Genomic DNA, 26,936 nt, shown 5'->3' on the forward strand with positions numbered 1-26,936 from the left:
ACAATTCAAACATGTTCTTGACACATGAACAGTCTCCTCTGGACCTGCACTGATGGCTTGTGGGTAAATGTATCAGCTGATTTGGAACTGAGCCACACAAGTAGATAGCCTGCTTTGCAACTAGCAGAAAAACTTTGTGTTTAAGATTGTGCTGGCCAGCTGAGAAGCTAGGCTGGTTTCACATGTAAGAAGTGAGCTATTTTAAAGCCTATGGAGGTGAAATCGATCCACGCGAGTAGTACAAGGCGGGCACATAGCAAATTGGCCGTCCATTGAAGTCAATGGAAAAGAAAATGGAGTGCATGTAAAATGGGCTGTCTATTCGCTATGAGCCCGATTTGGCACTACTGGCGTAGACCAATATCACTCCGTGTATAGAGTGGGTGAGCGGCATCTTTATTATTTGAAGCTGTAAGTCAAATAGTGAAATGTATGACTCGCTGTTCACTTACCATTAGCCTGTTGGTTTATATCCTGAGTCTTGTTCTGATGGTGTATATTCAATCTACTGTTTGGGGAGAGGAGAATGGTGTGAGGGCAAGTGACGCATTCCAGTAATTCGTGTACAGTGTAAGGGTTCTCTACTATTCCTGGGTCTCTCCTTTGCTCACCTAGATAGTGGGCAGGAAAAAGTAGGGGATACTTATCGGAGTGGCCAGTGATGCTGAATCTGAGAAAATACCAACAGTGAAAACCTAAAAACATGATGGCAAGTTAGCTTGATGATGCAAAAGGTAAATAGAAAAAAGGGGTAGCATCCAGGTTTACAGAGCTGAAATCTAAACCTCAAGTTTATTCTGATGGTTCACTGTTGATACCTGTTAGGGGGAAAACCTAAAATTAAACCTTGTATAAGGACAAAACTGAAGTGCAATTCATTTATAAGATCAGTGATAACACAGGTCGTTAACTAGTATAAAAATTGTATGAAGCGCTTTGAACCCATTCTAGTTTATTACCAGAGTAATCTTCACTGCTGACTCCTTTTAACTCATGCCCATAAAAATTAATGTTTTCAAAGCTTTCCAGACTGAAGGGAAGCTCTACCTTCTGTTGGATTTTCTCAGGGGAGGAGACTTGTTTACGCGGCTATCCAAAGAGGTAAGAACTTTAGCTGTGCAATGTATTTTTACCTAAAATGGCAGAGTATACCAAGTCTAGAAACTGACCAAAAGAATCAATGAATATATTATGCTTTGAAATACATTGAGTGCATTTATTCAGGCTTAGTGTAACAGTAACACTGAAACTCTCAACTCGACAAAGGAACTGCTTGAAGTAGTGAGTTCAGTAAATGTACTCCCTGCCTCCTTTTACATAATTCAGTTGTGGCATGGTGTGTTCAGCTTCCCAAACTCCATTCTCTACTACTGGGTGGCCTACTTTTGGGGATTACCTGAGATAAAACAAACCCTACTGAGTACAGAGGTGAGGGCCTCTTTACCAACCTTGTACAGTTTATAACCCCTTGTTGGAAAGACCAGCTGGAATTTGGATATATCCTATCGTAATGCTGGCACAAGTAGTCTGTAAAGGGGTTATATGTCTGAAGTTAACTAATGTTGGCCCTCCACATTACAGTGTAACTGCTATCTCCCAGTGTTGCACTTGGCCAGTGAATCCAAGACACAGCATGAATGTTCAGTGTGGTCTCCTAGACTAGTTTCAATCGCCAAGAGGAATCGGAGAGGAATTTTCCAGTTTCCCCCCGCTAATTGGCAGTATGTTTGATTTTTTTTTTGCCTCTCCCAGGAGACTACATGGTACCTAGGGGCTAGGGAGTCTCTTGACCTGGTGCATAAGGCATCACAACTGTATGGGACAGGCTAGATGGACTAGCTGGCCTTGCTATCTGACATTTTCGTATGGAAAAAGCAGGCAAGCTTCTTTCACAAGACATGGGCTTCAGCAACTGGTCAAGAAGTTTCATGCCTCATAACAATTTATCCTGCAAGGCCTCAATGCATAAGTGCCTTCCTGTCTTTACTGCCTCCAGGCCTACTTAGAAGAATTAATGGAAACATGGTCCTGTGTTCTTCCATCTCCCCTCACTGATCAAAGGATAAGTGGGTCTTGAGAGACAAGATGATGCTTGACAATCCCACAATGTTATGCATAATAGCCCACCCCAGTGATGAGCATCTCTGCATGTAATTTGCTCAATCCTATGTGGCCTCCTATCAACAAATATCCCCAAGTGTCTCAATATGTAGTGCTATTTAAATATTTATGTTTGTATATGTTCCTGCAAGTACTTTGTGATGCAAAATGCAGGAGAACCTCCTACCCCTACCCGTCTGGCCTCTCATTGACTGCAGTCCACATTACGTATTGATTCCTAGAGCCATGGTGGCCTAGCAAACCACAGGATTGTAGAAGTATTACTTGGCAACTAAGGATGGTCAATAAATGTGTTTTTTCCAGCATTGCCTACATCCTAAGAATGTACGGGTGGGGCGGGGGGGGGGTGGAGAAAAAATTCTGTTCTCCTATTACCCCCGGGTTTGCAAACAGTGTTTGGCTCCCTATCTGCCCACTCATCAATATCAAAATTCCCTGTCCTCACCTACAAATCCCTTCCAGAACTCACTGCTTCCTACCTCTGCAACCATCCAGGCCTATGTTCCTAATGTGCCCACTGCTCTTCCAACCAAGGCCTACTTTGCGTCCCCCCACCCTAATCCACTCCACTTTCGACTGCACAACCTTCAGCCATTTTGCCCAACATTCCACAACTTGCTATCCCTCCCTCTCCCTCCTTCAAAGACCTCCTCAAAACCAACTTCATGATCTCCTTTTCAATCACTACTCCTAAACCTTCTCCTCCCTCTTTTTCAGTTTTGGTTATTTTTGTTTCAAACTCTGGGACTTTTCCTTTTGGTTTAAAGGCCTTGTGTAAGTGAAAGTTGTTGGTCCCAAGCATCTTTGTTTTTATACAATTACTCTGGTATCTGCAGTTAGAAACATTCTATCCTGCAATGACTTGACTTGCCATTTTTATCTGGGTAAGCAGATAAGGTTGAAGGTTGATTATGGCAAAACTTTAACAAAATCCTTAACACACTGAAGGGTTAGATTTTGTGTCCCAAACATTTCCACATTTTTTTATACTTGTATTTTGTACAATTTTAAACAGTCTTGACTATTTGAATCTGTTCTACCGTGCAACCCAAATTATATCTGCTTTCTCTCAAGGTTATGTTCACTGAAGAGGATGTGAAGTTTTACCTTGCAGAATTGGCACTTGCTTTAGATCATCTACATAGTCTGGGAATTATCTACAGAGATCTAAAGCCAGAAAAGTAAGTTGTTTATAAATTTCGACCTGTGTAATTAATGACTCAAATGCTGTGCAGGATATCTTCTGTTTGGTTCTTTGTGCACCTTTATAAACAATTGAAGTTAGTTTTGCCTGTGGTTATTTTTACTGAAATGCAGCTTGTCAAAATTGTTAACTTATTGAGGTTTCTTTGTATTTCAAATTAATTTTTTTTAAAAAACCTTTCATGGAATCAAGTGTAATTGTTCTTTCAGTATTTTGCTGGATGAAGAAGGCCATATTAAACTGACAGGTGAGTAAATTTATTAATACAGGTATTGTCAGTTTTGCTTCTCTGTACTGAGATAGAGCGTGGGCTGGATACAACATAAAACTTAACACTAAAGTGCCTGTCATATTTTGAACATTTATCTCCCACAAAGAATTTGGAGGATAAGTTACTCTTACATCTTTGGTTTTTAAAGCAAAGCTTATTCGCATGAGATTTTAAATGGCACTGAGATGGTAGGTGATTAAAAAGCTAATGAGCTCTGGTGTTTTCCCCATGGACTGTGTAAATAATTTGTTAACCTGTCAGTAGTCGATAAACACCTAGCGCTAATTGTGTTGGGAGATTCTGGTCCCTTCTAGCTTTGAACATGGGCTGATGAAAAGACAGACATAAATGGTGAAGGCTGAAAAGTCATTCATGTCTTCAAAATGCTGCACGGGCAACCTTTGGCCAGACTCTCAAGGAGAATGATTAGGAGGCATTTTGTTTAAGTGAAGTGAGGAAGTATAGCATGTTCAATATTTTGTATTATTACGCAAAGACAGGATGTATTGATTTAAATTAAATGAGTCTGATCTTAATTGTTCTGAATATTCACTTGCTATGAAGTGAAACAACTTAATGATTCATATCTGGCCTCCACTCTCCAGATGTTTTCTTTGAAAAGATTGAAGGAAAACATGCGTGGAAGGCACAAGTATTCAGATCAGATGGGGATACTATTGTTACTCCTCCGGTTACTGTATAATATGTTTAGAAGTGTGCCTTTACTGCCTAATATCTAACTATAAGATGTTCAGGCTATTTACGGGAGTAACTGTAGCACCACTATACCCGAGAGAATATCAAAGGTAAGACCCTTGATCTAATGCTCTCCTGGCTGGCCTCCCATCCTTCCCTCTTTCTTCGCCCACCCCCCACCCTTTCCACAGACTTCTCATCCAAAACTCACCCATCGTCCTTGTCCTTGCTGAGCTATATTGGCTCTTGGACCCCCAATGCCTCAACCATCAAATTCTCATCCTCCATGTTTAAATCCCTTTGTGGTTTCACCTCTCCCAATCTCTGTAACCTCCTCCAGCCCTCACCCCTGAACTGTGTTCTCCTCCGATTCTGGCCTCTTGTGTATCCCACCCACCCTCCCTTCACCTCACCATTGGCAGCTGTGCATTTAGTAGTGTGAGCTATGGAATACCCTCCCTAAACCCCTCCACCTTTAAGACCCTCCTTAAAACTCACCTTTGACCAAGCTTTTGGTCATCCCTGTTAGTATCTCCTTTTTGATGCTTCTGTAAAGTAGCTTGAACTTTTTTCTATATTAAAAGCACTATAAAAATGAAAGTTGTTATTTAAGACTCATGAATGACAATACATTACTGGCTAATGAGCATGATTATTCTTGCTGATTTGTCAGCATATGTATGAGCTAAATGCTTTTTGAACTAAACTTAGCTTGAGTACAGAATTCCCTGGAGTTCCTGTTGATATTGGCCTTTAAATGTAGTCTATTACAAGTTTAGGGTTTTGCCTTGGATATTCTCTCGGATATACCGGTACTAGTCACTCCCATAAGCGTCCTCTTGGGTTGGGGTGTTTCCTTATGCCCACTATGTATCTATACGATAGTTAGGGGTAATGCCGCTGTGATCCTTATAGGGTTAATATGCAGGACTGCTAATTAGCTAAGATAATAAAGATCTTTGAACATCATGTAATATTTTCTTACTAGATAAACTGGATAAAAAATTTTGGGAACTTCAAATTCAAATCTCAAAATATGATTTTAGTGGAGGAATAACCAAATCAAACTGGGAATAATTCCTTCAGTGTGCTCATCCCTTTTACCTCTTTCCTTTCTCAAGAGTTGGAATTATTATGGCTCTTCACTCTTGTGTGCTAGTATGCCATACCTTTGACGACTTGTAAATCTGCCTGTTATGTTTTTGTGCTTAGAATCCATTCCTTTTATATAAAAAAAATTACAAATGTTCAAGTATGCCTATATTTAAGACACACCTCACTGCTTTCATTCCCTTTCCTACTTTTTTGTGTAAAGTCAATTTCATGGGTTCAGTAGTCTTCCCTTGGAATAAATTGTAAATTGCAGATTTATTGATTTCAGATCAGAAGTGACAAAGTCGTTGTACAAACATTGTCCAAATCAGGCCATTGAAATGCCACAAATTCTAAAGCAAACTCTTTTAAAATTAGATTTTGGGTTGAGCAAAGAGTCTATTGATCACGAGAAGAAAGCCTACTCATTCTGTGGTACTGTGGAGTACATGGCGCCAGAGGTAGTCAACCGACGGGGTCACACTCAGAGTGCTGACTGGTGGTCTTTTGGTGTTCTAATGGTAAGCTTTTTTAATATGTTCACATGAGACTTCATTTATTTGCTGTATGGAAATGTGTTTCTTGTAAATTATTCACTGTCGTTCTCCCTGAAATGTGGAAAGCGTGTTTCATTCCATTGTGGATTTTTTTGGGAACCAATTTACATTTACAAGAAGTCCTCAACATTAATCTTATTTTCTGGAGAATATTTCCTTTTCTAGTTACTTCCTTCTCTGTTCCAAAGTTTGTATCATTTTTGTGTTTTTTATTCTCTGCATCAAGTTTTTTGGTTGGTTGGTATATGGTCTTGAAGTTTTCCTTTGGCACTGCTAGGATTTCAAAGTGCTTCCAGAGTGCAGATGGTGTCCCTCCTGTCATTCTCAAGATATGGTCCTGAACGAGCAGCACTGATGCTGACAAGTATTCAATGCCCAGGCTGCCTGGGAAAAAGCAGAAAGTTGCAAAGGGACATTGCTAGATTGAGTAGGCAAAACTGTGACAGAGTTCAATGTGGGGAGGTTTGAGGTCATTCACTTTGCACCTTATGTAGATCAGAAATGGTAATAAGCTTGGAACTGTGGAGGAGCAGAGAGATTTAGGGGTCCATGTACAAAACTCACTTAAAAACTAGTGGACACAGGGCAGGTACAAAAAATAACTTGAAAGGCTAATGGAATATTAGCCTTTATCTCAAGGAGGCTGGAATACAAAGGGGTGGAAGTTATGCTACAGTTGTATAAAACACTGATTAAATTGCATTTGGAGTGCGGCATTCATTTCTGGGCAGTGCACCGTAGGAAGGATATATTGGCCTTGGGGATGCAGTGCAGAGTCACCAGAATGATACTGGGCTAAAAGGGTTAATTTATAAGGACAGGTTGCATAGACTAGGCTTGGATTCCCTTGTGTATAGGTGATTAAGGGGTGATCTCATTGAGGTGTTGGAGATGATTAAAGGATGTGATAGGGTAGATAAAAGTGCTGAATTCGAGGTGAGGTGAGAGTGACTGCCCTTGACATCGAGGCAGCATTTGACCGAGTGTGGCACCAAGGAGCCCGAATAAAATTGAAGTCAGTGAGAATCGGGGAAAACTCTCCAGTGGCTAGAGTCATACCTAGCACAAAGGAAGATGGTAGTGGTTGTTGGAGGCCAATCATCTCAGCCCCAGGACAGTGCTGCAGAAGTTCCTCAGGGCAATGTCCTAGGCCCAACCATCTTCAGCTGCTTCATCAATGAACCTCCCTCCATCATAAGGTCAGAAATGGGGATGATCGCTGATGATTGCACAGTTCCATTTGCAACCCCTCAGATAATGAAACAGTCCGTGCCCGCATGCAGCAAGACCTGGACAACATCCAGGCTTGAGCTGATAAGTGGCAAGTAACATTCGCGCCAGACAAGTGCCGTGCAATGACCATCTCCCCTTGACATTCAACAGCATTACCATTGCCGAATCCCCCTCCAACATCCTGGGGATCACCATTGACCAGAAACTTAACTGGACCAGCCATATAAATACTGTGGCTACAAGAGCAGGTCAGAGGCTGGGTATTCTGCAGCGAGTGACTCACCTTCTGACTCCCCAAAGCCTTTCCACCATTTACAAGGCACAAGTCAGGAGTGTGATGGAATACTCTCCAGTTGCCTGGATGAGTGCAGCTCTAACAACACTCAAGAAGCTCAACACCATCCAGGACAAAAAGCAGCCCACTTGATTGGCACCTCATCACCACCCTAAACATCCACTCCCTTCACCACTGGCGCGCTGTGGCTACAGTGTGTACCATCCACAGGATGCACTGCAGCAACTTGCCAAGGCTTCTTCGACAGCACCTCCCAAACCCGCGACTTCTACCACTTGGAAGGACAAGGGCAGCAGGCACATGGGAACAACACCACCTGCACATTCCCCTCCAAGTCATGCACCATCCCAACTTGGAAATATATCGTCGTTCCTTCATCGTCGCTGGGTCAAAATCCTGGAACTCCCTACCGAACAGCACTGTGGGAGAACCTTCACCACACGGACTGTAGCGGTTCAAGAAGGCGGCTCACCACCACCTTCTCAAGGGCAGTTAGGGATGGGCAATAAATGCTGGCCTCACCAGTGACGCCCACATCCCATGATCGAATATTAAAAATAAATAGAGAAACGATTTCCTGTTTTGGGGAGTCCAGAACAAGGGGGCATAACCTTAAAAGTAGAGCTAGGCCATTCAGTTGTGATGTCAGAAAGCACTCTTCACACAAAGGATAGTGGAAATCTGGAAAACACACTCCCAAAAAGCTGTCAAGGTTGGGTTAATTGAAAATTTAAAAACTGAGATTGATGGATTTTTGTTAGGGAAGGGTATTAAAGGATATGGAGACAAGGTGGATAAATGAAATTAAGCTACTGATAAGCCCTGATCTAATTGAATGGCAGAACAGGATCAAGAGGCTGAATGGTCTACTTTGGCCAATTTTTGCCAAAGTATAGGCACATGGTTTTCTACACATTGAAGATTCCAATGGACACTGACCCTTTTGAATTATCAATCCCAAAACTCCTTGAGCTTTCCACTTACTTATTTTAGGCAGATCTCTCTTAACTGTAATGCTTCTCTCTTTGAGGTATTAATCCCCTTAGATCATGTTACTGTAGTTTCTAACCCAGAATAGCTCTCCATGGTTCCTATAATTTTGCCATCTGCTTCCAGTTTGAAGGTGTTGAACTTTCTTGTGCCTGATCTTGTTTCAATCAGCTTGCTACACTTGGATGAAACTTTTGGTACTTCATTTTGGATTTCAAATGCCATTAAGAAATAAGGTGGTAGAGATCTACCTTTTCCAGAGATATTGTCTCCTTCCTTAGTGAAAAAATGGTAGAAGGAAATAGATCTGACCCTTCTGCCAGTTGGATCTTGGGGAATCATAGAGTCGGTAGATGATCTGATTTATGTCTCCAGCAACCAGATGGATCTTTTCATTTGGAAACTTATGGAGATAGTGAAAAGGGCTTGGATGGCATCGAACCATTTTTGTGATTTAACAATGTCTTCCATTAGACCAGTCCTATGAGCTAGTGCCAATGGCTAGCTACTTTGTTGGGATATGATGCTCTGCAGATTTATTTTAAATGGATTTTTACACCTGAATCATTTTAAAGGAGCTATAATCATGTAATTGCAATAACTCTAGCCTGACCAGTCCATGTCTCGGGAGTATATTTTTCTAAGCTCTCAAATGCTGCAACGACTGCTACTTTTTGTATTGGGGCATAGCTGGGATATTCCATGATTGGGTGCTCCACAGTGCAGTTCGTTCAATACAGCAGTAACGTTTTTTATGAAAAATGTTGATTTTAGAAAGTTTAAAAAAAATAAAAGCAGCCCTGCTACAAGAGATGCTTAGAATAAGCATGCTAGTGATTCTTTCAGTCAAAGGATTTATGCTGCATGTATAGTATATAGCTCCTTTAAAGATCACATTGGTCAAATATTTCTAGCTCCTTCAATTTATTCAAAAATGGTGCTAGAGTAAAACTCTGTAATTCTCTCTCTAGTTTGAGATGCTTACAGGCACTTTGCCCTTTCAAGGGAAGGACAGAAAGGAAACTATGACAATGATCCTGAAGTAAGTAATAAAATAATTCAGTGTATTTGATTCAGTAAATTGTTATTTTTTTAATGGCAACAGAATTGTACTTCAAAATGTTTTATTCTGCAAAGTAAGGTTTCTTACTGCTTATGTTATTTCTTGCAGAGCAAAATTGGGAATGCCACAATTTTTAAGTACGGACTCCCAAAGTCTATTGCGAATGCTTTTCAAACGCAGCCCTGGAAACAGGCTAGGTATTTACACTATTACTGCATGATAATTCAACAGTGTGCAGGCAGTCTATGGTGATATCTTGATATATATTTTTCAATGCAACTATTTCCCTCAAAGGGTGTAAAGCCATACTGTTGCACAGTGGTCACAATAGGTAGTGCAAATTAAGATTTCAGATGAAAAGTTTTTTTTAAAAAACACGGTTATGTTGGATTGCTTATTAAAAAAATATTTAAGCTTTGGTTCCAAATTGTATTAACTTTTTAAATTGCCAGAAAAAGCTGATTGTAGTGCCCCTATCACCACTCTAATCATTGTTTTCCTCTCATGGGCTTTCATGTTCTTGCATCCATTTCCTGCAGCAATTCTTCCCAATAGCTGTCACAGCTCTCCAGTTCTTTTCAGACATGGTTCTCCTTGCATTCTATCTCTTTTTCAAATGTTTTGTTAGCTCAAGAATAATAAAATGGAAGACATAATGAGAGCCATATACAAGGGACTTCTCGGCTCCTCCTGCATTGCAGATCAGTGCGCTGCTCCCCCTCGCTTCTGTCTTGTCATGTTAATCCAGCCTCCAGCCCACTGTGAAAATTTTGATGGATAAGTGAGAATGTGAATAATAGCATGGATAATCGGGATTTCATACAAAGCACTTATACTATTGAAGGTAGTGCCACTGCAAAACAAAGTGGCGCATTTCGAAGCTGCTGAATATTTTGGCGAAAGTACAGCTTCTTTGAAAAATATATTAGTGATGGCAGATATTGAGACTAAAGATCTTGCAGTTGCCTTCAAGGAACTATCCTGATTGGAATACAGCAATTTAGTGGCAGAAATGGCAGAAGGTTTTTCAGACAGTTCTGACTGGCAAAATTTGCCACTGACATGCTGCGAAACTGGTTGTGCATGTTGCCACCTTTAATGGTCTCGCGTTCTCTGAGGGCCTGTGATACTGAATAAGAATGGCCATGATGGGTAGCGATTCCTTTATTAAGGGCCAATGCCTGATAGCATCAGTGTGACTTGGTGGTAACATTAGTGAGGAAGAAAGGAAAATATTGTAATAAAATTTGCCCCTTGTTTCCTCATATAGTTAACTTTTAGAATGAAAATTCTCCAACTGCGCTGTTTTATTATGAAGGAATGGGGCAGGGGAGAAGGATCACAACTAAACCATACTCTTATATTGCCAGGAGCTGGTCCAGATGGTGTTGAAGAAATTAAGAGACATTCTTTCTTTTCCACTATTGATTGGAATGTAAGTATTGTGCAATTATTTTTCGTGCCTCATTTTTCAGGCAGGAGTTCAAAAAATGAATTGTCTTTATTTTAAAGTTTAATGTGAAAACATTTATTTTGTACACAACTACATTTTTCCAAAATAAATCTTCTAGGTGCACGTACAGAATTTCTTTGATGTTTTCTGATATTCAAAGTAAGCTAATTGCTGTCAATGTTCCCTTTTTATATTCTGAAAAGGAAGACTTTGGGAAGAAGCCTTTTCAATCTTAATCCAGTTTTGGAATTTTTTTTTAGTGCCATTCTTCTGCAAAATTACTCCTTACAAAGTTCATGTTGGCCAATCTACATATATTTACTACTTATTTCAGAAACTGTGCAGAAGAGAAATACAGCCACCTTTCAAACCTGCAATTGGTAGACCAGAGGATACTTTCTATTTTGATCCAGAATTTACAGCAAAAACACCAAAAGGTAACTATTGTGAAAATTCATTGTAAATATAACTACATAATCCTCAGCAATTTTTTTAAACCTGTTAGTTCAACTTGTGAAGAACGCTCCATACTGCATGACTGTTGAATGAAAAACTCAAACTGTTACTTTTTGTTCTGTGGCTGTTTTTATTTGCTTGTGGGGGGCGAGGGTAGAGCCAACCAGCAATAGATGATCAACTACTCCAATTGAAGATCCACAACTTTCCAACTTGTGATGTAAATAGCTGCAGCATGTGAAATGTGTGTTGATTTAGATGCAGTTTTAGTAACATTGAGGTGAAAATGACCCATGTGAAGCCTATTGACAATTATAACATTGTGTTTAGATTCCCCTGGTATTCCACCCAGTGCCAATGCTCATCAACTCTTTCGTGGGTTCAGTTTTGTGGCTATTACCTCAGAGGAGGAACCCCAGCCCATGCAAACATCTATACATCCAGTTGTACAGGTAAAAAACAAATACATGTTTAATAGAAGTTTGCCACCGGTGGTTCATTGAAAACTAATATCTTAACTCAATGTCTTTGAAAAGTAAGAGTTATGTTCTCCTTTGCTTGCATATTGGGAGATGAGACCATAAATCATTTTCAGCACTAATTGCTGCTCCACATGAAATTCTTCGGGAACCACATTGTGATACACAGGAATAACATACTTTGTTTTATTATCGTGTTATCGGCTTCTTTGTGACATGGCATTAATGCAGTGGCAAAAACTGGTTCCATCACAGATAATGGGCAGCTTGTTTTGATGTATAAGCTGCAGAATATAGACATTATCTGATCAGGTACCTGAGGGAGGGGCCAGGCCAATGAATTCAAATACAAGGATTTTATGTGTATGTATGTTTGGCCGCGACTTCTATTTGAGGCATATTTAAATTTCCGTTTGTCATTTAAAAGAAATTTATTTCTCTGCTTTTGCTTTTTAAAAAAAAAAGTAGTTGCTCTGAAGCAGTCAGAGAAAGATGGGCCAGGGAGAAACTCTGTGGGGTATCAGCAACTAACCGCGTAAAGGCTAATATTTAGGGAACGTGTAACTACTATAAATCTACAGTGCCTGCTGTTCACATCCATTGACTGTTTAATCTGTTTCTATAGCCTAAGGCGCAGTCTAGTGAAATGTTTATTCTACCGCCTTTGAGGATGATTGCATGAGGGCACAGGGTACAGCCTGTAAGGCAAAACGCAATGATACTGCTTTTTTATTCACTTTCAAGGCTCAATTTAAAAATAATCTAGATATCGGTCATTGAAAGCGAGAGTTCGCCTAAGATGCTGAATCTAAGTAAAATATTTGGAGTATAAAACCCATTTTTTTAAAACCAGAGGAGCTGCTTTTGTAAATACTTCTAATGGTGCAATACTTTATATATAGCACCATATCTCATCAAGATGTCTGGTAGTGCTTCACATAAAGAATTAATTTTCAAGGGTGACTGCAGGCAGTACTCCTGGCAAAACGTGATTTGTCATTTACCCAATATTGTTAAACTTGATTAGGGTTCCAATTTCAACAAAATGTAATGACCAAGTCCTTGTAAACTTGCACAGCAAGATGCACTATAAAGGGGAATTTTCAATCTTTTTAAATTGGCCCGTGGCCGAGTTCTGAAACTGGTGATATGAAATCTTTAAGGTGTCTTCAGTGTTGAACTATAGAGAAAGTGCTGCAGAGAGTTCTGCGCTCCCTGGACTAGCCTATAAGATTTCAGCTCACGGGTACTGAAATTCATAACAATGGTACAAATGCTACTCTGATATCAAAAATTTTTATTGCAGTAATATTTACCCTTCAAAACTATTGCAAGTAATAAGTGCTAAAAACATATTGGACAGTCTCATCACATTTTGTCATTTTACATTTACTATCAATATTCAGCATTTGAACTTTTTTTTTAGTTTACTAATTTCACTGGTTAAACTTTCCCATTTTTGTTGTGCCTTCACCAACCTGCAGTTTCACCTGACCCTTGAAAGCAACATTTTACTGGAGCAACAAGGTCAAATTTCATCTTGTTTGAGTAGTCTGTCAGAAGCTGGAAGCAGACAATGAAATGCCATAAGTTCTCTTCATGGGAACTGGAAGGGTTAACTGTGTTAGCCGTGGCTGAGTGATAGCACTCTTGCTTCTGAGTCAGAAGATTGTGGGTTCAAGTCCCACTCCAGAGACTTGAGCACAAAATCTAGGCTGACACTCCAGTGCTGCATTGTTGAAGGTGCTGTCTTTCAGATGAGGTGTTAAACAAGGCTCTGCCTACCACCCAGGTGGACTAAAAAAAAATTCCCATGGCACAGTTTCGAAGAGGAGCTGGGGAGTTCTCCTCTGTGTCCTGTCTAGTATTTATCCCTGAACCAACAGTTTTTTTAAAAAAAGGTATTATTTGGTCATTCCCACATTGCTGTTTGTGGGACTTTGCTGTGCGCAAATTATCTGTTGCGTTTCCTACATTACAACAGTGATTACACTTCAAAAGTACTTCATTGGCTGTAAAGCACTTTGTGACATCGGTCGTGAAAAGTGCTATATAAATGCAAGTCTTTCTTTAAAAAGGCTTTTTACTTAACTCCTCATTTACTGAGTTCTTTCAGCTAGTTGATAGTTACGCCTGTGATTAGATTGGTCCATCGAGTTCAGTTTTTTTAATTTGTTCATGGGATGTGGGCATCACTGGCAAGGCCAGCATTTATTGCCCATCCCCAATTGCCCTTGAGAAGGTGGCGGTGAGCTGCCGCCTTGAACCGCTGCAGTCCATGTGGTGAAGGTTCTCCCACAGTGCTGTTAGGGAGTTCCAGGATTTTGACTGAGCGACAATGAAGGAACGGCGATACATTTCCAAGTCGGGATGGTGCGTGACTTAGAGAGGAACGTGCAGGTATTGGTGTTCCCATGTGCCCACTGCCCTTGTCCTTCTAGGTGGTAGAGGTCACTGGTTTGGGAGGTGCTGTCGAAGAAGCCTTGTCGAATTGCTGCAGTGCATCCTGTGGATGGTACACGCTGCAGCCACGGTGCGCCAGTGGTGAAGGGAGTGAATGTTTAGGGTGATGGATGGGGTGCCAATCAAGCGGGCTGCTTTGTCCTGGATGGTGTCAAGCTTCTTGTGTTGTTGGAGCTGCACTCATCCAGGCAAGTCGAGAGTATTCCATCACACTCCTGACTTGTGCCTTGTAAATGGTGGAAAGGCTTTGGGGAGTCAGGAGGTGAGTCATTTGCTGCAGAATACCCAGCCTCTGACCTGCTCTTGTAGCCACAGTATTTATGTGGCTGGTCCAGTTAAGTTTCTGGTCAATGGTGATCCCCAGGATGTTGATGGGGGATTCGGCGATGGTAATGCTGTTGAATGACAAGGGGAGGTGGTTAGACTCTCTTGTTGGAGATGGTCATTGCCTGGCACTTGTCTGATGCGAATGTTACTTGTCACCTATCAGCCCAAGCCTGGATGTTGTCCAGGTCTTGCTGCATGCTGGCATGGACTGCTTCATTATTTGAGGGGTTGCGAATGAAACTGAACACTGTGCAATCATCGGCGAACATCCCCATTTCTGACCTTATGATGGAGGGCAGGTCATTGATGAAGCAGCTGAAGGTGGTTGGGCCTAGGACATTGCCCCGAGGAACTCCTGCAGCAATGTCCTGGGGCTGAGATGATTGGCCTCCAACAACCACTACCATCTTCCTTTGTGCTAGGTATGACTCCAGCCACTGGAGAGTTTTCCCCCTGATTCCCATTGACTTCGATTTTACTAGGGCTCCTTGGTGCCACATTCGGTCAAATGCTGCCTTGATGTCAAGGGCAGTCTTGCGCCACTGCTTGTGCTCATGTCTAATTTTGCTCTGGCAGTCATTCTTCATGTTAGGTTAGAGGTCTCATCACTCTCTTGCCAATTGCTCTTTATTCAAGACATATCTGATGCAGGAAGTACCTTCAGTTGGTGGTTGATCTAACTTCTTTCTTTTGCCAATCTCCAGTTCTCAGCTGTATAGATGAATAACTTCACACATTGCATTGAAACATTTTCAGCTTGATCTTCCTTTTGTGTATGTTTGATTGCTATGTCAGATTGAAGGAAATTCTTGCTTCCATATTGTCGTCTTGATGTCCTCATCATCACCAATGGTGTTAACCATGTCTCCAAAGTAGAAAAAGCCATCTACTTCTTCTCTGCTTCCATTTTATCACCGAACTCGATGGGAGTGTTTGCTACTTCTCTGTGGCACCATGATTCTAAGCACTTTGGACTTGTTCTTGCTGACCTTAAGGTCTGACCTTTGTCCTGGAGTAGTCTTAGTTTGTATATCTGTTTTTAATTGCGAGGTGATGCACTACCATTGGAGCAATCCTAGTAGTCCATATTTTATTTCTTTCCCTATTTAAGGCCCGTGTTCTTTCCACTCATACTGCGCCTTAAACAGGAACCAAGACATCTCACACCTGTCTGAATACTGATTTCAGTTCACCAGCTTCCTACATTCTCCAGCAGAGACTGGCATTCGTATGGCAGCATTTGATCACGTTTATAGTCTTTCTGGTATGCCATAATGTCTCAAGATCTTGCAGGCAGACTGTCACGTGACTTAGAAAAAAAGTTGATCAATTTTTGTCTTTCTACATACTGTTCAATAATTTTCAAAGATTTCTATGTTGCAACTTCAAAGATTGAAATATTCTGCTCTCAATTTCTGGTTCACGTGATCCTTTACCCTGCAGAGGACATTACTTTACTTGCAGTGTGGAACAGGGTAATCCCCCTCCCACTGTTATACTTGGTTAGTTCGTCTTTATTGGAAACCTTGACACTGATGCCGTTTGTCTGTTCTTCAGGCATTCTATTTCTTGCAGTACCTTTTTGCACATCCTCTGGAGTATGTCCACTACCATGTATTAGTCTGCTGTCAGAATTTCTCCACAGATAACATCCATTGCTGGTGTCTTGTCCCTGAGCTGATTACCTGTTTTATCTCTGGACACTGGTGCTGTTCCTACATCTCAGTCCTGCTCATATGGCAGAATTTTGACCACCTCATTCTGGTCTCCCATAGTCGACACTTCTGAGAAGTGTTCTGAGCATCATTTTATCCTGTGTTGATCTCCAGTCTCATTCCTCGTGGTTAGGTTGTTCTAAACTTCTTTATGAAGATGATCCTGATGATCTGATTGCTGGCCATAGCATCTGCTTCTGCATGTCCTGTCAATTCAATCACTTATCTTCTCTGGACTATTGCAATCCTCTTCACCTATGGTTTTTATTATTTGTTACAGCAGGTTGCATTTATAGAATCATAGAAATTTACAGCACAGAAGGAGGCCATTCGGCCATTGTGTCTTTGCCGGCCAAAAAAGAGCTATCCAGCCGAATCCCACTTTCCAGCTCATGGTCCGTAGCCTTGTAGGTTACGGCACTTCAAGTATAGCACATTTAATATTTCTTTTTAAGTAGCAAATAGGTAAGTAAGGCAAACTGACAAATGTAGGGGATACATAGGGCCAGGGTCAGTGGAAGGTGACATAAAGATGAAGTTAAGCACGTTGTATTATGATCAAGTTGTATTTTCAACTGACCCATGCTAAAATGAACTGAATAGTTATAAAATAACTAACAGATCCTGCTCTTCAAATAATTTTTAAAAATTGCCCTTAACTTTCATGACAGTTTTACTTCATGATGCAGAAAGCAACATTTGTTGAAAAAGGTTTGGTGACTGGCTTCATTTTTTTTTGCAGTTACACAGAACCAGTATTCAGTTTGCAGACAATTATGACCTGAAAGAGGACATTGGTGTGGGTTCTTATTCAATCTGCAAGAGATGTGTAAACAGATCTACTAATATGGATTATGCTGTCAAGGTAAGCACCTATTTTCATGCATTTACTATTTTTACCGTACAAGTAAAGTGCGACTCAGGATGAATCCAATAGTAAATGACCACTCCAGACTGAAGAGTACCTTTCACGTAAGCCCATCTGTGAAGATAGAAAAGCAACCATCAGCTGCATAGCATAAAGTTTTGGATATGCTGAAGTTTATGGAGGCTGGGGGTTTTCAATTCCAGCCAGCTTGAGTAATCAAGTCAGAAGTGGCAACAGTAATAAGGGCTCCAGTAGCAGATGGACTGAGGTTGGGGCAGAGGTGGAAGTAAGGTATGATGAAAGATTACAGAAGCTTAAGCTCTCGGGCAAAAGAGCAGAATTTAAGAGAGGATCTCAGCGAAGTATGAGAGTATTAAATGAGGTCGATAAGGTCAACCCAGGATATTAGTGAAGGTTAGTTGAGGCAGTCAATCAAGAGGACGTGCATTTAAATTAGTGAAAAGTTGTTAAAACTGATCCTAGAAAACTTCTTTACTAAAAGGATATGTTTGAAATGACCTACCAGGTAAGGTATTGGAATCAAACTTGATAGGGGAGATCAAGATGCAGTTAGATGTTGGGCTGATTGAGTTGAAACATTAGAGGAGCAAGCTGATGGGCTTTTCTTCCACTCCCTTCATGGCTATTTAACGTGAGGAGCAGGAGGCAGAGTTCGGGACAGGTTCCACTTTCTCATAATAATGAAAACAATACGAAGTTTATAAAGTATTAAGACTTGAGCAAAACTTTGGGAAATGCCCAGTAAAAGGATCAAAAAGAATTTAGCACAATGTCTGTCACTTTACTCAATAGAATGTTGGAAATCTCTAGAAATTCAGTAGGTATAAGAATTGGCTAATGATCTGCTTCATGTTGCTTCATTGTGGAATCTCATCCCATGTTCTCAGTGGACATATTGCATGCCTGTTCTTTTTTAAGAATGCTTAAGTGCAAGCAGTGTCACCTTCCAACCACTTATGTGGTTTTGAGTTATCTGGTGTATTGCATCAAGAAGCCTACAGAAAGGGGGAAATCTGGTATGTTGATGCTGTTAATTTTGTTGTCTCTAATATAGCTCCAGTCATACCATTGCATTACTGTTTCACTGTGGTGTTTATAGGTTATGATTTTTATACATTTAAATGCAAATTGTGTAACACTCAAAGATCACTTCTGGCAAAGCAATTTTGTGCAAATCACATGTCACAAACCTCTGGAAAATGTTATAAATCAGCTATTAACTGGTAAACCAGACATCAGGAAACACTTGCGTAATGGTATGCAGCAGTTTGATGTTCAGTTAGTAAATTAGGTGTTGATGTATACACATTAATGCTTACCCTTACCTGCACAAAACTATAATGTTTGTTTATTTTGTAGATAATTGATAGAAGCAAGAGAGATCCTTCTGAGGAGATTGACATTCTGCTTCGCTATGGGCAGCATCCCAATATCATTACCTTGAAAGATGTAAGTGCAGATTTTCATTAAGTTCAGCCATGCTGCCGTCTCAATTTTCTGAGTTACTCTTGTATATCCTGCTATTTGATAGTATTGTAATGTATCAGTAACAATGAATAAAACACAATTTTTCACCATTCCACGGTATTCCAAAAAATAGTGAGTGTGGAAAGGATATTTATTCTGTAAATGCTCTAGCTCTGTATTGATTGTACATCTCATGTTTTTTGTTGTCATTTCTACAGGTCTATCATGATGGTAAATTTGTGTATCTAGTGACAGAACTCATGAAAGGGGGAGAATTGCTGGACAAGATTCTCAGACAAAAGTTCTTCTCTGAGCGCGAAGCCAGTGCTGTACTGTACACCATAACAAAAACTATGGACTATCTGCATGGACAGGGGGTAAATAGAATTTAATACATTTCCAATATTGCTTTTAGCAGTAGAATAGTAGAGAAAATATACTGTTCATTCTTTTAAGCCTGCTAGTGTTGTAATAATATCATGGACAGACTTTTTTTAAATGTTAATTTTTAGATAATTCAAGAGAACAATTTTGTAGCTAAATTGATCCCTTTCAGAATTTAAACATGATTGACAATTTAAAATAAATTCAGAGAAGGAGGCATTCCAGTGCATAGCTTTTATACTGATCAAGCTGGAATCCAAATGCCTGATAGTATAACTTTCATTCAGATGAAGTGTCAAGTATTGCTGTGTGGAAATTCCAATTTTAATTTTTAATATTAGAATGTTCCTTCCTAAAGATGTGATTGACTGTGTAGTTGGGACCACTAAAGTTTAATCTTTCTACAGATTTTATCATTTTGATGTAAGAAATCTCTGCACGACATAAATTACTCATTCAACTATGTCATACAAATGGAGAGGTTCTTCCATTCTGCCGAGGGGGAATCTATAGGGTTAGTCTCAGTAACAATTGTAGTGTCATACTGCATCCATGTAACCATGTCTTCAGGCCCTACTGTACAGTAGCTCTGAAGGAATACACCTTGGGTTTTCTTCCACTGGCAACAGCTGTATTTTGAGAACACCAGGAATGGCGTTCATATTTCAGTTTTGGTCTTTGAGATTTTACTCGCATTCAAAGTTGTCCCCAATCTTCTGTAAAGTCTACCTTCAAAAGTTTGTGAAATGTTTGAAACTATTGTATAATTATTGTCTTCTGGATTCACGCATTTTATCTCTGTACTTATTGATCAAGAGGCATCCTGTTGGTTGGATCAAGTTTTTAATTCAGTATTGACTTCAGTTGATGCCAGCACCTAGATCCAAGAATGGAACATCTTCCTAGAAGTCCTTTCCAGTGATTGACTACAATTAATTATCTCCCAATGTTTTGACTTTGAGGTGCAAAACCTATTCCAAACTAACTTGCTGGAAAAAGATCTTCGAAAATGCAATGTCAGTACTTGAAACTCCATGCAGAGAGCCTTTGGAATCCAGCTCAAATGCAGTTCCTAGGGATGGGGCAAATGTACACTGATGCGTTGCATCAGCTCAAAACTCTTAGAGGGCATTTGAGTCACAAGATGATTATGGATGAAGAAGGCATTTGATCCATCTGAATTAATCTGTCCAGAAAAATCCTGTCATCCAATTGTTTCTTAAAAGATTTCAGAGTTTGCTGTTGCTCAAAGTAGATTCCATATGTTGATCTCTCTTCTGTGCGAATAATTTCTGAGATCAGTCCTAAATTTGCCTCTTACTAGCTCGGATGCCCTACTCTGATTCAATTTATATTATTCTGAATTTACCTTCTTCCCTTTAACTATCCTGTATACCTCTATAAGATCACCTCTTGATGCCCCTTGACTGTTATCTACACTGCCTTTCGTGACCATTGTACCTCATTGATCAGTCTGATCAGAGTGCTGTACGGTTTGGTCACAAGTTCCTCTGACTTGTAGACTACTATTCTGGCTATCTACTGCCAACATCTGTTGGCTTTTGTTGATTGCTGCCATGCAGTAGTTGAACTGTTGAGTATTAAGTTTACTGAAATGCTTAAGTCTCTTAGTTTTGTCCTTGGCTATTCAACACCATTCCTGGAGTACATGTGTTTATTTTTTCTTATTTATGATACTTTACACTTGTCCACATTAAATTTCCATGTGCCATTTTTTGCCTGCTTACACATTATATCCAACTCATTCTGTAATTTCTGAGCTGTATTCTCAGAATCCACCATCTGCATATTTGACCACTTCGCATTGTTTCTGAATCTAATATTATGTAAATTAAAAACACCGATCCCTGGGGCACCCCAACATAACTCCTAACAATTACTCGCTTTCTACCCTTCATCCAATTTCTTATTCATTCCTAGCGTTTATCCTGACTCCCTACAGCTTTAATTTTAAATACTAGCCTTTTGTGTGGAACTTTGTCACATGCCTAGGATCACCACTTCGTAGGGCTTATCAGTTTATTTGGGTTCCCACTTCCTCAAGGAAGTAGGTCAGGTAGGATCTCCTCTATCTGAAGCTGTGTTGCCAGCTGCTGACTCAATTATTTTTGAGCAGATAATCTTCAGGTTTTCACCTGATAACCAAATCCATTATTTAACACTGAATGGAAGTAAGACAACTGGATCTGTAGGTGCTTGTCTCTTTTACCCTCTTTCTTTTAATATGGGCACCAAGTTGGCCTGTTTCCAGTATCTAATAACTCCGTCATAATTGCCAGTGCCTCTCAAATTTGCTCCAGCTCCAGTACCATCTACCCTTGGAGATTTGTTTTGCGCCCTTTTAGCCTGTTTAGGCTTCCATCTCATTAACATTGAAGTCCTTTATTTTACTTGGATCAACTCCATTTGGGGACAGCATGTTGCTCGTGTTTTCTGTTATGAATGCAACAAGAGCAATTTACATTTATAAAGCGCCTTTAACCTAGCAAATACAACCCAAAGCAGTTGAGGTGTAATCTTAAAAAAAAAATGCCAAGCCAAAGTGACCAAAAGCTTGCTCAGAGGTGGGTTTTAAATAGGGTCTTAAAAGAAGAGAGGGAGTTAGAGACAGATGGGTTTAGGGAGGGAATTCCAGAATGTGGGGCATAGGTGAAGACACTTGGAAGAAGTAATTGTATCTACTATTTTGTATTCATTCTCCATTTCAAGCTTGCCTGTATCTGTTAGGGTTTTTACCTCTTCTTCCTCCTGCTGTTCTACTGAGATTTTGTTCACTTGTTTTGCTTGTGCTGCTATGTTTTTTTTCTAGGTCATTCTTTGCCCCTCTTAATCATCCTTTTAACGTGTTTCTGCATCTTTTTATATTCATCCCAGTGAAGCCCTTCCCCTTGCTCCCTGCAGGATTTTTTAGTCATCTTCCATTTTACTTGTTAATCCATTCAGGGTCACGTTTGCTTAGTGTGAGCTAGTTAGTTTTAGGAATTTATTTATGCTGCACGTTCAGCATTATTCCTTGAAAGGTGTTCCACTTGTCCTCTACTAAAGTGTCTGAGTAACTTACCCCAATCTATTGCCTTTAGTCCTTCCCTCATACCTTTTGAATTTAGCCATTTTAAAATTATATGTATGATTCCTGGTCTTGAGTATTTTATTCCTTAAATGCTGTCCACCTTCTTGGCCTCTTGCCCTAAAACACTAATGCCACTTGGAGTCAGGGTTGCTGTAGTAGAATCTAGTGCTGAAGAACAAGTCGTCACAACAAATGTAGCATCAGTACCTCACCTTTGGGAGTGTTGACTGGTAGGAAAAGGATAGCCATGGTGGATGCCACAGTAGTCAATACTGGATCAGTAAGAGCTCCAAAGACACAATAAAGTAGAGGTAATATGTGAGATGTTCCCCTTTTTTTGTACAAAACTTCAAACATCCTCAGTCCCCCTCTGAATGCTGGATTTTGACGCAAACTTCAGTCGTGCAAGATCTTTCTGTCCATATGAATAGGCTGAAGTACAAGTTTTTGCCTTTGCAATGACAGGAGAATGGAGATTCTAGTGGTACTGAAAGCCTTAACCTTATCCACATGATAACACGTCGATGGCCATTGTTTTACACAGTGAGCTCATTGCAAGTGATATATTAATCGGAAAATGTTCAAGAAAATCTGAGTGTGCCCGTATCTAAGGAAAGATGAGGAAAAGGGCCATATATCTCACCACCTGGTTCTTAGTAATATTTACTTTGAACAGAATATTTGTGTATCCTCAAATTGGCCTGTTATGTCCTGAGAATTCTGCTTTGAATTGATTCTTTCCAGTATCTGGTGGAATTTTCTATAACAGCCAGTATTTCAGGTTTTGAGGTCTCGGCCACTGAGGTTGTTTGCGAGGACATGGGTCGATTTCCTAACTTTGGCCAGTCATGACAGATTATGTAGGGTCTGTATGGCTGTGGAGAAAACGTTGTTTTATTTCTCCAGGTGGAGGTTCCTTTCCACTGTTCCCTGCATAGATGAAGTATGGCAAAACAGCCATCCAAATCAAAACACCCATGTCTCAGAAAAATAATCCTGAAAAATGGGAAGAGATGTTTTCTCTGGATACACTCCAAATAAAGATTTTGGTTTACCAAGCACATCATGTGTTGCAGATTATTGTAACAGTGAATCAAGTCACAGGTTCATGAAATGTAGCTCAAAAATTAGTTTCTGTCCATTGACATCCAGTCATGTAATGGAAGGACTTGAGCAATGGTGGAGTTGGTGTAGGAAATCAAATGTCGAAGAGCAAGGGTAAAAGTATATGTTCGGTTGGGTTCAAGATAGCGATCTATAACCCATTGCTAAATGGCAGCTGAGAATCTTGGACTGTATGTACCTCCCTCTGGTATGATTCAAGCACTAGAATATCTGCCACAGATTGGAGAGCCAGTTTGGAAGCTAGCAACCATGCATTTCTTTACAGCTCCTGCCTTACTGAGTAATAATTGTTCAGTCAGTCAGTGAAATAATTGCAGAGCCCAACTTTATGAAGTACACTGGGGTTTCTGCTGGAGAACTACATAACAGCTTCCTCATTAATTTTCCCTTTGTATGCTCCACAGTAATGCAACCCAATTGGCAGTAGCTGGTGGTACTTGCTGCCAGTTCACTCTTCAGATCCTCTGGAAAGTAACTCAAATTTAAATTATGCATATTGTTCAACTCCATCAAATTTGATCTTCCTTTACGTACTGCAGCTGCATAGAATCTTCAGCTGTACATGAAAATTGACATTCATCAAGGTAAACTTCAAACCCCTTGCTCCATTATCTGTTGGGAAGTGGAGTAATCTATCCTGATTCCAGTATTGAGCGTTGCATTTCCTTAATTTCTGACCTTATACCTGCTCCACAACCCTAGATCACATTTTTGGGTTATGGCCACGTTGCCCTTCATTAGATAAGAGTAAATTTAACATTTTAATAAGCTACCTTAAATTGCAATCACTCTTCATTTGTGACTGCTCTTCGATGTACATTTAAGTGCTTTGCTGACTTCTTCACTCAGATTTGTCCCAGTCCTGTGGTGGTTTTGTACACAGTGTAGAGTGGAAGCGAGTTTGCATCTGTAATTTCCCCACATCATGTTTGACCCCTGTGTGCTGTTCCGAGCGGTGTTAGATGGAGGCCAAGCAATTGTGCACAAGGATAGAGGAGAAAAGCTGAGTGACAGTCACCTAGCACAGCTCCAGTACCTGGTTAAGGAATGATATTGGCAGATACCTGGATCACATTTTCTAGCCTGTTCTCTCAGCCAGTGAATGTACAGAGCACAGAGGGAGAACACCAGAGATTAAAACAAATGGTTTTAAGAAGTGTTCTTCTTCTGCAAATGAAGACACCACATTGAATGGTTTAATATAAATGAACTGCTGAGAGTTTCAGGGTATATGTGTTTTTGTTAATATGCCAATAAGTTGTAGATTTTGTTTTTGTTCTCAAGGTGAATGATGTCAGCTGGGGAATGGAACATTTTTTTGCAGTGTCAACATCAAGCACTGAAAGATGAGGTATAGCATGGATAGGTGCAGAATAAAACTGCATTTTTTCCCCAATAATGTCTTAATCCTCAAATTGGGAAGAGCACGCGCACTCAACTGCACAGATGCAATGCTTCTTCCACAGTTCCCATCCTTGTCGCTTAGTATGACTGCCAATTAGTGTTGAATAAGAACAATGTTGTGATAATGACTCACCTTCCTAGGAATTTGATTGACACCAAACTAATTTCACTTAAACCCCTTTAGTGCCGGTAGAGAAAGGAGACTTTCATTTCATTGGTCTAGGTTGGCTTGAAACTCAGGTTCCAAAATGAAAACTGCTGTCAGCCAGTCTCTAGAAATTAATGTTTTGAAGAAATCTACTAGCAAGATTTTGATGGATAACTTCTATTGAAATTGCAAAATCAATTTCAAATTAGCACAAAAGCAAAGCACATAAGGAACTGATGAAGTCTGTGTGAAATTGTTTTTTTTTCTCCCTCCAATGTCTCCCTTTACTCATATTGGCTGCTATCCAGTCCCTCACTAAGTATCCATTCTTAACATATCCTGGGCAGTAAGCATCAAAAGCCTATTCAACCATGGGACTAATCAAAGTTGAGCACAATCCTAGCATCACCTAAAGTCCACAAATGTGTACTTCAAGGGTAAGTGCTAAATAGCCATCAGGAAGTTGCAATGAACCTTTTATAAAACACTGGTTCGGCCACAACTGGAGTATTGTGTCCAGTTCTGGGCACCACCCTTTAGGAAGGATGTGAAGGCCTTGGAGTGGGTGCAGAAAAGATTTACTGGAATGGTTCCAGGGATGAGGGACTTCAGTTATATGAATAGACTGAGGAAGCTGGTGTTGTTCTCACAGCAGAGAAGGTTGAGAGGAGATTTGATAGACCCCTTATGATTTTGAACACCTCTAAGCAGAGTAGATAGAAGCTGTTCCCATTGGCAGAAGGGTCGAGAACCAGAGGACACGGATTTAAGGTAACTGGCAAAAGAACCAAAGGCGACATGAGGAAAAACTTTTTTACTCAGCGAGTGGTTATAATCTGGAATGCTCTGTCTGAAAGGTGGTGGAGGTGGATTCAATCGTGGCTTTCAAAAGGGAATTGGATAAGTGCTTGAAGGAAAAAAATTGCAGGGCTACGGGGAAAGGATGGGGGAGTGGGACTAGCTGGATTGCTCTTGCAAAGAGCCAGCATGGGCTCAATGAGCCAAATGGCTGCCTCCTGTGCTGGAGCCATTCCATGATTCCAGGAGCAGGGACCCTGAGGCTGTTAGATTTTTCTCTTTCCGGTCCGTTCTCCAACCTGGAGACGCTGACCGGTCCGTTCTCCAACCTGGAGACGCTGACCGGTCCGTTCTCCAACCTGGAGACGCTGACCGGTCCGTTCTCCAACCTGGAGACGCTGACCGGTCCGTTCTCCAACCTGGAGACGCTGACCGGTCCGTTCTCCAACCTGGAGACGCTGACCGGTCCGTTCTCCAACCTGGAGACGCTGACCGGTCCGTTCTCCAACCTGGAGACGCTGACCGGTCCGTTCTCCAACCTGGAGACGCTGACCGGTCCGTTCTCCAACCTGGAGACGCTGACCGGTCCGTTCTCCAACCTGGAGACGCTGACCGGTCCGTTCTCCAACCTGGAGACGCTGACCGGTCCGTTCTCCAACCTGGAGACGCTGACCGGTCCGTTCTCCAACCTGGAGACGCTGACCGGTCCGTTCTCCAACCTGGAGACGCTGACCGGTCCGTTCTCCAACCTGGAGACGCTGACCGGTCCGTTCTCCAACCTGGAGACGCTGACCGGTCCGTTCTCCAACCTGGAGACGCTGACCGGTCCGTTCTCCAACCTGGAGACGCTGACCGGTCCGTTCTCCAACCTGGAGACGCTGACCGGTCCGTTCTCCAACCTGGAGACGCTGACCGGTCCGTTCTCCAACCTGGAGACGCTGACCGGTCCGTTCTCCAACCTGGAGACGCTGACCGGTCCGTTCTCCAACCTGGAGACGCTGACCGGTCCGTTCTCCAACCTGGAGACGCTGACCGGTCCGTTCTCCAACCTGGAGACGCTGACCGGTCCGTTCTCCAACCTGGAGACGCTGACCGGTCCGTTCTCCAACCTGGAGACGCTGACCGGTCCGTTCTCCAACCTGGAGACGCTGACCGGTCCGTTCTCCAACCTGGAGACGCTGACCGGTCCGTTCTCCAACCTGGAGACGCTGACCG

At 41.1% G+C, this 26,936-nt stretch overlaps 1 protein-coding gene across 5 annotated transcripts in view; it reads left to right on the forward strand.

Annotated features, from left to right (window-relative positions):
• Positions 1-26,936, forward strand: part of LOC137327144 (ribosomal protein S6 kinase alpha-3) — a 90,584-nt gene that overhangs the window by 47,753 nt on the left and 15,895 nt on the right. For all 5 annotated transcript variants that reach the window (XM_067992641.1, XM_067992642.1, XM_067992643.1 and 2 more), the window contains 12 exons: positions 1,022-1,101; positions 3,196-3,302; positions 3,535-3,572; positions 5,763-5,905; positions 9,431-9,501; positions 9,631-9,719; positions 10,893-10,957; positions 11,310-11,412; positions 11,762-11,883; positions 17,158-17,280; positions 18,664-18,753; positions 18,990-19,148. In XM_067992641.1, coding sequence (XP_067848742.1) covers positions 1,022-1,101; positions 3,196-3,302; positions 3,535-3,572; positions 5,763-5,905; positions 9,431-9,501; positions 9,631-9,719; positions 10,893-10,957; positions 11,310-11,412; positions 11,762-11,883; positions 17,158-17,280; positions 18,664-18,753; positions 18,990-19,148 — 1,190 coding nt within the window. The remainder of the gene's footprint in view (positions 1-1,021; positions 1,102-3,195; positions 3,303-3,534; positions 3,573-5,762; positions 5,906-9,430; positions 9,502-9,630; positions 9,720-10,892; positions 10,958-11,309; positions 11,413-11,761; positions 11,884-17,157; positions 17,281-18,663; positions 18,754-18,989; positions 19,149-26,936) is intronic.

Source organism: Heptranchias perlo, chromosome 11, assembly GCF_035084215.1.
Source record: "Heptranchias perlo isolate sHepPer1 chromosome 11, sHepPer1.hap1, whole genome shotgun sequence".
Classification (NCBI taxonomy): domain Eukaryota; kingdom Metazoa; phylum Chordata; class Chondrichthyes; order Hexanchiformes; family Hexanchidae; genus Heptranchias; species Heptranchias perlo.